Raw genomic sequence first — 16,182 nt, 5'->3', positions numbered from 1 at the left:
CTTCCAAGCCGAGTTTGATTTCAGGTTTCTGTAGAAGGGGGAAGGCAGCTCGTGGCGCAGGACCCCGAGTCCTGCTGGGGGGCGGGTAGGGGTGGCTGTAAGTTTGGGACCGGCTGAGTAGGAAGACAGGATCACAGGTGTGCGGTGCTGGGAGCATCCCCGAGCATCCCTGAGCCTGCTGCTGCTCCTGGGAGAAACCAAACAGACGTAACATGGCCATGTTTACACTGTGCTGTGAAGAGCCCAGGAACCACTTGTATCTATGGGTGTCCATTACATCAAGGGTGGATGTAGGATGTAGGTGATGTGATAGCTGCTCTTAACCACCTGTGTGAACTGACAAATACTTTTGGTTTTGGTAGGTGTGTTGGTCTTGATTTTATGTACTGAAGGCCGATTCTTCTTCCTCCAAGATGGCATTTGTTTCAGCACAAGGGCCTACGGTGGTGGACCAAACCACTTTGATGAAAAAATACCTTCAGTTTGTTGCTGCTCTTACGGATGTCAATACACGTAAGACACTTTTTTTCTACTGAAAGTTACAGTTCTTCAAGAATTTGTTTCACAAACATAGTGGTATTGTTTAGACAGTTGATAAATGTGTGTTGAATCCAGTTTAAATTTCGTTTGAGTTTTAATTTTTTGAAGAAGCAAAATGATGAGAAATACTTGCAGAGCCAAAGTGAGTGAGGTGTGTGTGTGCAGGTGTGTGACGGTTGGTTGTGAGTTGTGTGCCTTGTAATTGGGCGGTGATAGCTAAACTGATAAGATCTGATTGCTTCTTTGGTCAATGAGCCTGGTATTTTTCTTCATGATGTAGTTTTGCGCTTAATTTTTTTGCCTGAATTTCCATTTTCAGCTGATGAAACGAAGTTGAAAATGATGCAAGAAGTCAGTGAGAATTTTGAGGTAAATAAAATAAAATTTTAAAACCTGCAAACAACAAAACCCCACCAAAAATCCCAACCTTCCGAAGAGTTCAGGAACGTCTGCAGGGCTGTGTGTGCGTTGTTTTTTTCTGTTTCCCATTTAAGGTAGCCGTATGTCATGCCGGTTTTGTGTTCTGTGTGAGGCGACTGTTGAAATAGAAAAAATCATATTACAGTCTGTTACGACTGGGTGAAAGAGGCTAATTTATATTCCCTTTAATTTGTTTCACTAATGGTGATCTGTAGTGTGTCAGCAGGTACATAATCACTGAATTGATTAAAAAGTTACTGAAAATGTTTAATAATGGCTTTGAATGTAAATTAATATAATCTATGTAACGTCTATTAATGTCTCCCCCCTTTTTTTCCATAACTAGAATGTGACGTCGTCCCCTCAGTATTCCACGTTCCTGGAGCACATCATCCCCAGGTTTCTCACCTTTCTGCAGGACGGAGAAGTCCAGTTCCTGCAGGAGAAGCCGGCACAGGTAACCGCGGAGCCTCTCTTGGCGTTTGCGGTGTGCGCACCAGACTACTCATTCACCGAAGCACTTGGTTTACCTGATGAACTGATTTACCTCTAGACTTTGTTGTTAAAAGTAGGTCTGTCATTTGGAGTAAAATTGAGAAAGTCCAGTTCCTGAAGAAGTTGCTAATAAACTTGGCGAATCTAGGCTTCTGTGGAAAATGAGGAAAAACTAGGTGCAACAGGATTGGCTTTCTCACTGCAATATGACACGCTATTGCAAATTGCTGACTTGTCTATGTCACGAAATACTAAAATTGAGTTCTTCAAAATCTGATAACTTTCATTTTTCAGTTGTTACATTTGCCTGATTCACATATGTGGGTAGTAGGAAGCATTATGTATTTTTACGTCTACATGGTTTAAAATGGCTTTTTCTAAGTGTGCAGAAGTATTAGGCTGAAAAAATGTTGCAACCAAATGTTGATTTTTGTGGCCTTTAAAAAAATTCTGTTGTAGCTTTAAGTTTTGTTTTGTTTTCCCAGCAACTCCGAAAACTGGTGCTTGAAATAATTCACAGAATACCAACAAACGAGCATCTTCGCCTTCATACCAAAAATATCCTGTCTGTGATGTTTCGATTTCTAGAGGTATCTTTTTTTCTCTTGAAACTGTTTTGAATTTTCAGAAAGATTTTCCTCATCTTTCTTCATCTCCAGAAATTGCCGGGGTGAGGATCTTAGCGAGCTGTGCTCCTGGAGCAAGGCTGCCAGCTTTCATTCTGGTTAGGCCTCCCCACGGTGATATCTTACCCGCAGGTTTTCTGCGTGTTCTCCTCTGCCCTTTAGAAACTTGGATTTGACAAACGCAGGGAGCTGTTCTCCCGCTAGACGAGGGTTCGTTCATGAACGCTTTTCCGCCTTACCTGAGCACACATGCCGTAGTCTAGAAACTTGCTTTGGTTTCTTGCTTGGAATTGAAAACATTGTCATTCAAAGGCCACGGAAAACAGCCTGCTCTGGTGGAGGTGCCTCAGTGAGTGAACAGCCCCACGCGTGTCTGTCTGTGGGGCAGCAGGAACGGGCCTGATAGTGCAGAGTGGTTGGAGCTTCTGGTTTTTGATCCGATGGGGTGGATTTAATTTTAGCCATGCTCTTAAGGCTGCAAGGTGAAGTTATATTCAAGGAAAGACATCTTGCTCATGCAAATTCACATCAATGGGGTACTTGTAGGTTCTGAGATGAGTATAATTGTATGGAAGTACCTGTGGAGTAGTTGAAGAATGCTGCAGTAGGCTATAAAGATTCTCTTTTTTTTAGACGGAGAATGAAGAAAATGTACTGATTTGCTTAAGAATTATCATTGAATTGCACAAACAGTTCCGACCAGCAATCACTCAAGAAGTAGGTCATCATCTTTCTGTGTGTTACAGAACTTACTCGCGTGCTCTTCAGAATTATTTTGTTCAAGAGGGGTGCTTGGTTGGTTGTTTTTTTCCTGCTGTCCTTTTATGTTGGTTGAACTGTTGTGGTAACCATGTGTTACTATTTATTTTTTTAACCTTAAAGTAATTTTAAAAAGAGAATTGTGTAGTGCTGGCACCCCAGGAAGAGACCAAACTGTTAAAGCCCGGTTGTTTTTGCTCTGAGTGTTTATGGGCAGTATGATTAGACTAAGGAGTAAAACCCCATAGAAGAGAACTGATGCCTTTTTAGTTTGTGAAGGGAAGATCCTGAAAAAGGAATGTTATGATTGTCTGCCCCCCCTGCTTCTCTCCCGAGACTCATGAAGGAGTACTTTTATTCTGTTGTTTTATTTCCTTGGTTTTCTTCTAGGAATACTTAGTTGACTTATAGTAATTTTTTCTAATAATACTGTACTGAAGCTACAATAGGTAAATCATGTTCTGTCTGAGTGCAGTTTAAATTATATTGGCAAAACCAAAGGAAATAGGAGAACACTTTCAGATTATTCTTAAATATAATGAACAATAGACTGTATTGTTGACTAAAGCTTTGGTGTAATTGTATTGCTAATACTGAGATTCTAAAATGGTGATTTTTTGATCTTTATGGTAAACCCACTTTTTCCTAGATCCATCATTTTTTGGACTTTGTGAAACAGATTTACAAGGAACTTCCAAAAGTAGTGGTAAGCTTTTTATTTCTTAAATGGCCCTTGTTATAGTCAGAAAACTAGTTTGTATTTCTTAATTTTAACTCCAAAAGATATTAACATAATTACTTTTGTATCTAGTGATACAAACTAAATATAATTTTCATTAAAATATTTAACAAAAATCCATCTAAACTGGAGAAATTTAGATTTTGAACTAGAAAAGCTGTTTCTAGCACAGTATTACTGGTGCGAGGAAACCGAGGTAAGCTGGAAGAACAAAGCAGCAGTCGGTTGAGTGCAGTGGTGTCCAGGTAGCCCGGTGCTTTCCTTTTCTGAGGGAAGGTGAGGTGGCGCGCGTTCCAGGGACGGGGTTCGGTGTGCTTGCTTTCTGCGGAGGCCGTTCCTGCTCTTCCCGCTGGCAGACAGTGGCTGGCTGGGTTTCTTCGGCAGAAGCAGCACCTTGGGTGGGGATGCTTTTCTGCTTCGTGCTGTAGCAGGAGCGGACGCTTGCGGGACCTGTGTGTGGTCCTGCCAGATGCTGCAGTGTACATGCCTGTGCAGGGAAGAAAGGTGTCTGCAGTAAGTTATGGGGAAAAATAATACGGAGGAATTGTAATGAGATAAATGACCTTTTGACTATCACTAGCATGATTATATTTTTCTTCTACTCTTTGCTTGTAGAATCGGTATTTTGAGAATCCTCAGGTGATCCCGGAGAACACTGTTCCTACTCCTGAAATGGTTGGCATGATTACAACAATCGTGGTGAAAGTAAATCCCGAGCGAGAAGACAGTGAAACGAGAACAGTGAGTATTCGATCTGCTCTAACCGTGAGACCGTCTGTATCACTGTACCCCACTCGTAAGGGCAGGTAAAGGTAATAGGCTTTCTTTTTGCTGTTTTTCTTATAAAGATGTATTTGTGGCAGCTTATTGAAACTTTTCAGATACTTTCTATGCAGCTGTAATTACGGAACTTTTATTCCATAGAATACCAAATGGTTTTGTGCTTTTAAAATGTTTTTATGACTAAATATATTGCTATTAAAATGAGCAGTTTCTTTAAAAATGTATTTCAAATACTTTTTTGGGTTAATAATCAAACTGTTTATAAAACCTGCACTCTTTCTTTCAGCATTCTATAATTCCCAGAGGATCTTTATCTCTGAAGGTCTTGGCTGAGCTCCCTATTATTGTTGTTCTTATGTATCAGGTTAGTACTTTGCATGTAAATACTCTGTATTACTGAACAGCTTGTGTACCTTCTGCTGGCTAACTTATTAGTAAAAACGGATGTAGTGTATTTTTGAGATTTAAAACGTGGTCTAAAACTGCTGAGATTTCTTCATGTTTTCCGATCAGCTCTCCAGTAAGTTGTGAGTGTGACAGCCAGAGTTCTCTAATAACACTCTTCTGGTTTTTTTTTAGCTCTACAAACTGAACATTCATAATGTAGTTGCTGAATTTGTGCCCTTGATTATGAACACTATTATAATCCAGGTTTCTGCTCAAGCGAGGTGAGAACGTTTGAACAGTATTTTGATGATATTTGGGATAAACTACTTAAACCTGCTCTTCAATATTTCCCCAAATGTTTTTGTCTGAAGTCCTGTGATTTTTCTTTCTTCTAGCGTTACTGCTGTTAATCTCGAAAGTAGCAATGATTATTTGACTCGAAATTGCCAAAGTTTTGTAGGTGAAGTAATTGGCAAATCTAAATATGTCCCTTATATGTCAGGGATCAGATCTGGAGCTGTGCAGTAGATGGGGTGTTCTGAGGAGCAGCAAGTGGTGCTGAGCGGGCAGCAGAGACACATCCTGTCCTGCCCTGTCTGCCCAGAGGATATGAACAAGTAAAATGGTGGATGCTAATGATAAGATGCTGGTGCTGATGCATTGGCTCTCTGTAGAAAGCTGAAGATTGTATGGCTGTGCCAGGGTTGTGCATTTCTGCTTAAAGCATGAGATGCTGAGAGTTAGAATGGCAGAGAGCTTATAGAAAATGGTCTCTCCCCTGATGATTTTATTGCCTAACGAACAAGACCCTCACCACAAGATGATGTGATTTGAGACATCTGTGAATTTTCTGAACTAAGGTATTAAAGAGGAGGAAAAAAATCATAACCAGTGTTCAATTTAATTTCAGGCAACATAAACTTTATAACAAGGAACTGTATGCCGATTTTATTGCTGCTCAAATTAAAACGTTGTCTTTTTTGGCTTACATCATAAGAATTTACCAGGTAGGTTACGTTTTTGTTGCTTGGTTAGTGCAGCAGCTCTCTGGTCGCTCCTGGCAGGGAAACGCCTGGGGGGCCGGGGGTTGGAGGGGGGTGTTGGTGCAGCAGAGCTGGAGATGGGGCTGCGCTCTGTCCTGCCGCAAGTGTTCTGTTGCCCATGGCTTCTAGGGAACGGCTCTGGTGTTTTGTTTTTACGATTAGACTTCTTGAAGAGAAACGAGAGAATTTTAATTGAATGTTATTTTGCAAGTGTAAAGCAAAGCTTAAAAATAGTGTCATAGTAGTTGTATTGGTGTTATTTTTTTTGGTGATAGGAGCTGGTGGCTAAATATTCTCAGCAAATGGTAAAAGGCATGTTGCAGCTGCTGTCCAACTGCCCGGCGGAAACGGCACACCTCCGCAAGGAGCTGCTGATCGCCGCCAAGCACATCCTGACGACAGACCTGAGGAGCCGTGAGTACTGCTTCTGAAAACGTAGCTGGAAATTGGAGAGATTTCAGCTGCCTCTGTGGATTTAAGAGACACATTGCTTACTAGTCGTTTTGAACTTACATACTTCTGATTATTTTGAGAGTGGATGTGATTTTTGTTTTGCCTTTTTTCTTTTTCGTTAATAGTCTGATTAAGATGATGTACTGAGCAAGTGGCGTTTCTAACTTGCCAAGTATCTGTTGTTCCAAGTAATTACCAGTTGTTCATCAATATTCATGTTGGTTTGTAATTGTGCCTGCAGTTGTACTTTAAAATACCAGTCTGTTAACCTGAATGGAAGTGATTCTGTCAAAACCCGATGCTATGTGTTTGATTCAGCTCGTGATACTCACCTCTGGCAGAGGAAAGCTCTCTTTGTTCTGCCGGAATTAGCTGGGTTTGGTGGATGTGTTCTGCCGTGGCAGAATTGCAAGATTGAAGACGAGTGTACATTGTAAAATATTTACTTCTATCTTCATCTTTCCCACGTGGTCCCTTTCTTTACCTTCAGCTAACAGTAGTTATGGGGCAGTGTGATGACTTGGAGGTATTAGATGACAAAAACAATAGCGTGTTTCCTAGCTCTGGAATTTAGTATTGTGGTCGCGTGGAAAGCTGTTTCTTGGCCATTTTTCTGAAGAGATCAGCTTACTTGTTCTACATTTCTCAGCTTCTCCTCAATAACTTCTGAACTTGATCAGTTTCGACAAAATTCAGCAGAGGAGCAAAGTCTTAAAAAGCTGATGTTCTGCATCCTTTGTGCACTTTAGCGTTTGGGTGGTGGAGAAGACCAGAGGTCACGTCTGCGTTGGAGGGACTGAGCGGAGCTGAGCCCACGGCAGCTGCCTGAGGGTTGAACATGCGTGTTGCTGCCATGTCCCTCCAGCTCTTCTGCTGGCTCCCTGGCAGCCCCAGAGTGCATGTAGAGGAGGAAATAGCTTGAAATATTAAGGCAAAGAGGAAACGTGGTATCGCAGGGGTAATAAGGAGTCTGAGGAAGAGGAGAATTGGGATGAAATGTATGTGGAGATCTGCAAAAGAGTAGGTTTGGTTGTTCTGCTGATGCGCTTCAACTTCTTTGGAACAATGAGTGCTGAGGAAAGTGCTTCGTGTTGGGGTGTTTGGCCATCAATATTACTGTTCTCAGTGAAATGGTCTTTCAAACTGAGTCTTGTGTGTTGATGGGGAGTTGGCGAATGGTGCTGTGTATCTCACCGGGATGCGTTTTGTCTGTGTGGGACTTTTCTGATTCCTAGAAGAGAGGGAGCAGATGAAACTGCACTTGTTCTCTCCACTGTTATCACTGTAACGATGGCTTCTGTCTAATATCGCATATCATGTCAGCAAAGTGGGGTGCACATCAGTATTAGGTGGATAGCTGGTTTTGTTGTGTCGGTGCTGTGACTGTGGACTGCAGTGTTACCCGAGGGGCAGGTGTCGGTGCAGGTCATCGTCGTAAGAGGTTAATTGCAAGTTTCCTTCTGTGTAGCACTGACTTTTATGAGCTTCAGGAATGAACTTTAGAATAAAACCACTTTGTGACTTATGTCTAAATACCTTAGTTTAATACTTACCTATCTTATTTTGATGATTTCCTTTACCAGTCACTACACATAGCATTTTTTCCCCCTCTCTCTTTTTTTCTTTTTAATTATAGAATTTATTCCATGTATGGACAAGCTGTTTGATGAATCTATACTGATTGGCTCTGGATACACTGCCCGAGAGACACTGAGGTATGATGGAGAGTTTGGAACAGCTATCGAGTGCCTGTCAGGGCTGGTTGCTTTCAAGCTTTAGTGATATTTACAACAAAGTCTGTATAGGATCCTAAATCTTTGCTTTAAATAACTAATTTTGTTAGGTTCGAGTATTGGAAGAGCTTCTGCTGCCATAAAGAGCCGTTATTGAACACTGATGGCACAGCATAGTAGTGTGAGCGTAGGGCAAAATCAGATAAATGGGTGAATGAAAACTATTTACATTTGACGTGCAGAGCACAACCAGTGCTCCTAGTGAATCCGCTCGGTGTCTTACCAGTAGTGCATGAAACAGCCTCAGTCCCGTGTCCAGTGCAAGTTCCGAATGGAGTTTCAACTGTTGTGTCATTATGTACCTTGAAACTTCCTCACAACTGAAAAAAATACATGGGGAGAATACTTACTTTCTTCAGTAGTCTATGAAGTTTTGGGTGCTTTTGCTGACCAAATTAAAATACGTGTATGAGCGCAATTATCTCCTCTTGCTTAAGTATCAAGGGTACCTTATTGGCAACATGTATTAGGCGTATTTACTAGATGCTTAAACGTGGTATTTGAAAATAAATGATTTTTTAAATTTATCAATTTTTGTAGCTACTTTTGAGATCATGAGTCATCAATGATTAATTGTGAAAGAGTTTACCGACACTGCTTAAAACATGCTAAATTTGCTCTTTATGTAGAGGAGCGTGTGCGCTGGGGCTGTTGAGCAGTGGGAAGGAAGGTCAGAGGGGTAATATTAGTGCTGTGGGACAGATTAATGCATCTTCAGTTCGATTATATGGGTTATCATTCCCTTGTGTAATTGAGAGAACCTTTTGAACTCTGGATTTACATATAAAAGTAGATATTTATGTAGAGTCTTGGAAATAGCTTCAGGCAGTAATTATTGATTAAGTTAAATTAACAACAATTATAGTTGTCCTCAGTGTGTTCTCTTCGTTTCTCGTTTCCGCTGCTAGGCCGCTTGCCTACAGCACCCTGGCAGACCTGGTTCATCACGTCCGGCAGCATTTGCCTCTCAACGATCTCTCCCTTGCTGTCCAGTTGTTTGCCAAGAACATTGATGACGAGTCGTTGCCCAGCAGTATCCAGACGATGTCCTGCAAGCTGCTGCTAAATTTGGTGGATTGTATCCGCTCTAAAAGTGAACAGGAAAATGGAAATGGTAGAGATATTCTCATGAGAATGCTGGAGGTATTGATTTGTTGTTGAATATCCTATTCTGTAGTACGTTGTCAATCACGTTTTGCTGTCTCCCGTCTTCAGCAGTCTGCATACTGGACTTTGTGTTAGTGCTTCAGAGAAGGGCTTTTGAAGAGGTGTGCAGCTGGGATGGCACCTCAGGTGTGGGGAGATGCGCTGCCAGCTCTGCTTTGCGTTCAGTACCTTGACTCGGAGCAGGAGACCGAGTGGCTGTGGTGCTGGGGGCAGCTTAGCTCTTGGTTTTTTTTTTTAAATTTTATTTTGAATTTTGGTTGTAATCTCCTTTTTCCTCACTGAAGGGTATGAAAGAATGGCATTTTTTAATGCCTTCTCAATATGTTTTTTTTCTGTTCGTGTGTGGTGTTTCTTGGTTGTAAGTTTTCAAATCCCAGCAGAGGTTTATGTTGCAGGTCCCTGGCGCAGCCCAGTACAGTCCGTAAAGCGTGAAATAGCCGCACTTTCCAGACCCACTTGTCCTTTTAAAGGATCTTGTTTAAATTGAGGATTTTTGGGGGGCCTCTTTTTGTTGTTATTTTTAAAAATCAGAGATGCCCCCTAAAATCTGTCATCCGTGGCGCAGTAGAAGTGAAACAGCATCTGCTTGCTGTCACCACATTGTTAATGGACAAAGGTTTCCGAGTGTTCCTCCTGCCACAAGATGAAGATGCACTTAATTGTAGGGTAAAACACTTCTACGGTAAATACTGGTTTAATGATCTCGCATTTGGATGTGAGAGCACATCTTGAAATGTGAACGAGCTGGTGTTACACTTGAAGAGAGCTGAGGAAGCCGTACGGCTGCTTGTTTTGGAAAGGGAGGTGTAGGAGTTGTGAATGACGTGGTCCCTCCGTCTGTGGCTCTTCTGTCGCTGACAGATTGCTGTAGGTCTGAACGCACCAGGGAAGACATTCGGTCATTTTAATCATCTCCAGATTGTTTGGTGTTACCCCTGAACTTTTTTATTCCGAAGGTAGCAGGAGTTTAGGGAATGGCTTTCATCCGCAATGCAAAGTGCAAGTGGTGGTGCAAGTGAAAAATGTCCATGTTCTGCATTGTATTGGGTCCTTTATTCCACATTTCTCAAACCGAAGCAGCTTTCTAGCAGGGCTTGTCTTCCAAATCAACTTACACTTTTATTTTCTACTTTAAAAAGAAATCTGTGTTGTAGCACAGTTGTTTGGTCATTCGTTTATCAAATTAATATTTATAATAATATGTTAATTCAGAGAAGCTACATGTAGGCGAGAAGGGAGCTTCCAGAACTGGTGCTAGTGGGGAAATACCTGAGCAAGCCCATTAAATCTTGCCTTTAAAGTCTGGGAAGTACAGAAAATTTTCAACTGGAACCTGGTGCAACATGTGTCTTTGCTAGGTTTCAGCAAATATTTTGACTTTTGGAGCTAGTTAAAAGTGAGCAAACTAGTTCGTGTTGCGCTTAAGATGTTTACTGTCATTTGATGATTTCAGAAATGCTTAGGTGTAAATCGTATTGATCTCAGTATGCCGAAGTATTAGTATTAAATTTAGAATAGTTTTGGAAGAAGAAACGTACTTGCTCTTTTCTTCCCCGTCCCCGCTCTTCCACTCCCTTTGCTCTTTGTGCCGCAGGTCTTTGTTCTGAAGTTCCACACCATAGCACGATACCAGCTGTCTGTCATTTTCAAGAAGTGCAAGCCCCAGTCTGAGCTCGGGGCTGCGGAGGCCGCGCTACCTGGGGTACCCACGGCGGCCAACGCGGCGCCCGTTCCGGTTCCGTCTCCCGCCCCAGCCACCCCGGTGGCCCCCGCGCCGGTGCCCGTGTTTGAAAAGCAGGGCGATAAAGAGAAAGAAGATAAGCAGACGTTTCAGGTCACGGATTGCCGGAGCTTGGTCAAGACTTTGGTCTGTGGTGTCAAGACCATCACGTGGGGCATAACATCCTGCAAAGCTCCTGGCGGTAAAACTGCGTCATATTCAGTTGCATTTATCTTTTGTGATTCTATGATTAAAACTCTCTAGCATGAAAGCAAATAGTATTTTTAATGGTTAACAAGTGTCTTGTTCTTTCTCTTCTTTCAGAAGCACAGTTTATTCCCAATAAGCAGTTGCAACCTAAGGAGACTCAGATCTATATAAAACTGGTAAAATATGCAATGCAAGCTTTAGATATATATCAGGTATGTAACCTGGCCACATAGCACTTTTATGTATACAGTTACTGTGTGTTAGATACTTTCATAGGGATTATTTGTAGTTACACAAAATACTAATGAAATGTAAATGTACGTGATTTGGAATGGAATAGCTTCACAAATACACTGCGACATCTCCTGCTCTTGTCTCCTTCCACTCCCGACCTCATGGTTTTAAAATCTGTGCTAAAAAACACTCTATTTTAATATTTTTGTTGGCACTATTGGCTCTTGTGCCCAAATTCGAATTGTGTGGGGCTTGCACGTGAAAGTCTTGGTATTTTTTCAAAAGGTTCTTTAGGAATAGTGAGAAAATCGCTCAAGTTCTTTAATCGATATGTGCATTTTCTGAATTGCTGTAGGTGCAAATAGCAGGAAACGGACAGACGTACGTTCGAGTAGCGAACTGCCAGACGGTCAGAATGAAAGAGGAAAAGGAGGTTCTGGAGCATTTCGCTGGTGTGTTCACGATGATGAATCCTTTAACTTTTAAAGAAATCTTTCAAACTACTGTTCCCTATATGGTGGAGAGAATCTCCAAGAACTACGCTCTTCAGGTATTATGGGTTGGTTTACTTTTTGCAGTTGGTATAAACTGGGTGTAGAAATAGCTTGTGCCTTGAGGTACCTGGGGCTGGAGCGGAATTACAAATACTGATGGTGAAATGAATGCGAGATTTGAAGCAGGCTATAAGAATCTTTTGTAAAAATGGCTTTTCAAAAGCTTTCCAAAGTGATGCAACACAAACGCCAGCATTTCAGTTTAGAATATGTGAATGGGCTTTGTTCTTGAAAAGTATTGAACATTGTGGAGTTCTTGTTTTGTTCAGGTTCTTGCATTCATGTTCTGCTGTTTTCTGGAACACAAGTCCTATAATATACATTTAAAATTAAACCTAAATACTTAAAGGATATGCATGGTTGTTTTCCACTGAGGATAAGCTGAACCACTGGGGTAGCAGTGGAGATAGGGGAAGAAATTTGAGTGTTTTGTTTTAGAAGGGTAGTGCGTTTCTCCCCCTGTTCTTTTTGTTACAGCAACAGCAACTCCTCTGTGGTTTCCTTTTCCAGATCGTTGCCAATTCCTTCCTGGCAAACCCGACTACCTCTGCCCTCTTTGCCACGATCCTGGTGGAGTATCTCCTGGATCGGCTGCCAGAAATGGGCTCCAACGTGGAGCTCTCCAATCTGTATCTCAAGCTGTTCAAGCTAGTCTTTGGCTCAGTTTCACTCTTTGCAGCTGAAAATGAACAAATGCTGAAGGTAAAGGTCCTTTGTGTTAAAAACAAAAAAACCTGTTTTGACTCCTGGTGCATTCTTTGGATGCCTGAAGAAATGTGAGAGTTTCACGCTAATATTTGAGAGTGTTTTTGTGTTTGAACCACTGCTGGTGATACATCCCCATTTGTTCCAAATGCTAAGCACATTGCCTTATTTATCAGAGATGGTTTCTGGGAATGTTTGCTTCGTATTTGAAACTACAAAGTGATGTGCCAGTTCCGAGTATAAACGGCTGATGTGTGCTTGTGGTCCGATCAGGACTGCCATGAACCCGTGTCGCTCTTTGCTCAGGATATGTGTATCTGCTGTGTGTTTTTCCTCTTTGTTTCCATATTAATTCAAGACTTTTGCTTAGACTGGAATGACTTTGTGTGTTGCTGAATCTCCTTTGTTCGTGTTGTGTTCAGTGACACGTACCTCCTGCGTGAGGTGTTCCTGTGCTCTCCGCACGTCTGGGTTAAGGAATGCAGGTTTCCTACTGACAGCACGTTGTCTGTGTATTCCAAAGATCTGTTGCTGTTGGTGAGATCATCTCGCTATTCAGTGAGTTTAGTGGTGAGCTTGAAGCAGGAGTGTGCTCTTCTCGTCCAAGTAAAAGCTGCCTATATCCAGAATTAACTGAATTAACTGAATGCTGCTTTTTCTAATTTTTTTTCCATTTATCTTCTTTCTACCTTTGAATAAACAGCAGTTTTGATGCAGGTAACTGTGTGATAGTGGTTTCTGTGCTTAACTACTTGCTGCAGCAGCGCTAGTTCAGTTTTCTGGGTAGAACAGAGTAGGGCCCACTGATTTTCTAGATTCTTTGAAAGATAAAAGTAATACGAAGCAATATTTATAAGTGAAATGAAGCAATATTTGTATAATCTTGCTCAAATTCTTCTCATTTGTCATCAGAATCAAGGTCGTTTGGGTTTCCTAAGCTGGGGATCCAATTCAGAGAGTGTGATTTACAACCTGCACAGTTTCATGCTTCTGTTAGGTTTTTGTTTCTGCAGGATTGATGATGTGGGCCTTGGGAAGACAATAGAATTGAATGATGAAGGCCATTTGCAGCGTTTGCATAGCAACGTGGAAAATCCAGAATGTGTCCTAGTTTGTCCCCGCTCTGTAGGAATCCTTGTATTTATCAACTAATTGTAAGGATTCCTGCCAGCTGTTAATGCCCTCTGCTCTAGACAGGCCCCCAGTGCTGTGACCGTTTTCTACTTTTACAAGTCTGCTTTCAAAGTGAGATTTTGGCATCCAGAACCATTAAGAAGGAGTGCTGAAGCTGATCAGGAGGAACTGAGTGTTGTGAGCCGTCTCTCTGGGGGTCCTGACATTCGTGATTTCTGCTACTCACCCTGGGTTCTGCCGAGCAAATGGTTTTCCTTGTGTCAAATTTGTAGAAGGTTTTTTGTTTTGATCGAGTTACTGCTTGGAGTAGCAAGCAGACTCGATCGTTTGGCTAATATGGAAGCAGGGTTTAATTAATCAAAGAATCTCTGGGTTCTGATGCTGTTCCAATACAGATTTACTTTAGAACAGTTCTTCAGCAGTGGTATAAGATCAGGGTGGTATCAGGGTGCTTGGAATAGCTGAAGGTTTTTGATCTGAGCATCTTGTCACATGCTGAACTCTTGTACATGATGATGATAAAATGGCTATTTTATTAATCTTCAAGCTTTATGTTTTTATAGCCACATTTGCACAAGATTGTGAACAGCTCTATGGAACTTGCACAGACTGCCAAGGAGCCCTACAACTACTTCCTGCTGCTCAGAGCCCTGTTCAGATCCATCGGAGGAGGCAGCCACGATCTCTTATATCAAGAATTCTTGCCGCTGTTACCGAACCTACTGCAAGGTAGAACAATGCCTGCCTTCTCCGCCCCCGTTTCTCGTCTTTTCATGTAAATGGTACTCATGAAGTTATGTTATGTCATCTGAAAAACAAACAAAAGCCCTGACTCTGATAAGCAACTTCTGATTTTGAGCTTAGCGGCTGATGAAATATCTTTAATGTGGGTTATTTCATTTTCTCCCAGCTGCTCCAGGCTCCATAGTTTTGGCTGCTTCACAATTTCTGCTGCTTGTTTTTGTTTTTCATTGGGGGCTGTTGGAGGTTTTTTACTTCTTTCACTTGCTTTTTTTAGCTCTGGGGAGCTTTGTTAGCCTAAGGCGCCCAGGGCCAGGCACTAGGAGAAGCAGTGTTGCCAGGCCATCACTGTTATTTCTGGGAAGGACGTTTCCGAGAGGCTCTGGTTGCCGTGCAGTTGAGGGCACGTGTGTGCACCTGCAGGTGTGTGATCAATACAAACGCAAGTGGTGTCAGTTTGCAAAAAGAAACGGGAATAACAATCACTTTGATTAATTACACATTCGTGCCTGCAAGAACTGTGTTCCAGAGATACCGAGGATGAACAAGGAAACGTGCGGAGCTACTTGAACCTAAGGACAAGCCGATGGGAACAATTCCAGAAACGTGGAATCCTGTGGTTTCCATTTACAGCCGTGGGGGCAATTTTAGTTGTAGTTAGCAGAAATGGATGCTATCTATAAATCACTGTGTGGAATACAGGTCAGCGTAGAAGTGCTAGCCAGGTTTACGGAATACATGTAATGCTGATGGGGAGAAACATAAGTTGAGGAGTGTGTTAGTCTGTGTGGACAGTGAATATATTTGAACTGATTTAATGTTCCTTTTCAGGATTCCAGGTGTTTTCAACAACATTTGTTCTGTGTGGAGGTTTTTTTAATTGATACAAAGCTGTGGTTTGAGTCAAATTATCTTTTTCTGGCATTCAAATGCTACTTTATTGAGTCGTATGTTAAAATAGCTATGCATATTCTAAAATTTCTTTTTTTTGGATATGCATGTACCTACAAAAGCATTAACTGCATAAAATCCGTAGATGTATCATTATGAACGGTATTATATTTTGTAAATATGTTATTTATAGAGATCTAAACGTTACAGAATAAAAGAAATGTGAGGTTATGCTGAATTTAGGAAATAGCAATTTTCATCAACAAACTGCGGACTTTTTCCTTTCGTTGTGTAACTTGTCGATGATTTTCAGGACTGAACATGCTGCAGAGCGGCCTTCACAAACAGCACATGAAGGACTTGTTTGTGGAGCTGTGCCTGACGGTGCCGGTGCGGCTGAGCTCCTTGCTGCCCTACCTGCCCATGCTGATGGACCCGCTGGTGTCGGCTCTCAACGGCTCCCAGACGCTGGTGAGCCAGGGCCTGCGCACGCTGGAGCTGTGCGTGGACAACCTGCAGCCGGACTTCCTGTACGATCACATCCAGCCCGTTCGAGCCGAGCTGATGCAGGTAAACGCGTTGTTTCCCGTCAGGCTGCAGGAGGTCATTGATCTGCTCAGGACTGCTAGAAACTTATGTGAACCTTTTGGTCTGTCCTGAGACCCATACCGTCCGGTTTGTGTGTAAAAGGCCAGCTGGTGGTGTCTTGTTAAACCGAAACCTCTGAAAAATTTAAAAGTACCCACTCTCAAAGGATTAAAGTTAAGATTTGTGTCTCAGTCACAAGA

At 42.0% G+C, this 16,182-nt stretch overlaps 1 protein-coding gene and 1 non-coding gene across 6 annotated transcripts in view; both read left to right on the top strand.

Annotated features, from left to right (window-relative positions):
* The window catches only part of TRRAP (transformation/transcription domain associated protein), a 71,426-nt gene that overhangs the window by 861 nt on the left and 54,383 nt on the right, over positions 1–16,182 (top strand). For all 5 annotated transcript variants that reach the window (XM_065850467.2, XM_065850466.2, XM_065850470.2 and 2 more), the window contains 19 exons: positions 363–513; positions 860–909; positions 1,307–1,417; positions 1,941–2,045; positions 2,715–2,798; positions 3,490–3,546; positions 4,195–4,320; positions 4,649–4,726; positions 4,942–5,030; positions 5,660–5,756; positions 6,068–6,206; positions 7,882–7,960; positions 8,947–9,181; positions 10,800–11,127; positions 11,250–11,347; positions 11,725–11,919; positions 12,434–12,625; positions 14,326–14,491; positions 15,708–15,964. In XM_065850467.2, coding sequence (XP_065706539.2) covers positions 414–513; positions 860–909; positions 1,307–1,417; positions 1,941–2,045; positions 2,715–2,798; positions 3,490–3,546; positions 4,195–4,320; positions 4,649–4,726; positions 4,942–5,030; positions 5,660–5,756; positions 6,068–6,206; positions 7,882–7,960; positions 8,947–9,181; positions 10,800–11,127; positions 11,250–11,347; positions 11,725–11,919; positions 12,434–12,625; positions 14,326–14,491; positions 15,708–15,964 — 2,586 coding nt within the window. In that variant the 5' untranslated portion in view covers positions 363–413. The remainder of the gene's footprint in view (positions 1–362; positions 514–859; positions 910–1,306; positions 1,418–1,940; positions 2,046–2,714; positions 2,799–3,489; positions 3,547–4,194; positions 4,321–4,648; positions 4,727–4,941; positions 5,031–5,659; positions 5,757–6,067; positions 6,207–7,881; positions 7,961–8,946; positions 9,182–10,799; positions 11,128–11,249; positions 11,348–11,724; positions 11,920–12,433; positions 12,626–14,325; positions 14,492–15,707; positions 15,965–16,182) is intronic.
* Positions 645–782, top strand: LOC136108951 (small nucleolar RNA ZL1). The gene has a single exon (XR_010652439.2). It is a non-coding gene; the product is annotated as a small nucleolar RNA ZL1 (small nucleolar RNA).

The sequence above is a fragment of the Patagioenas fasciata genome, chromosome 15 (assembly GCF_037038585.1).
Source record: "Patagioenas fasciata isolate bPatFas1 chromosome 15, bPatFas1.hap1, whole genome shotgun sequence".
NCBI lineage: Eukaryota > Metazoa > Chordata > Aves > Columbiformes > Columbidae > Patagioenas > Patagioenas fasciata.
Note: the sequence above shows the minus strand (reverse complement) of the source record. Positions and strands in the feature narration are given on the sequence as shown.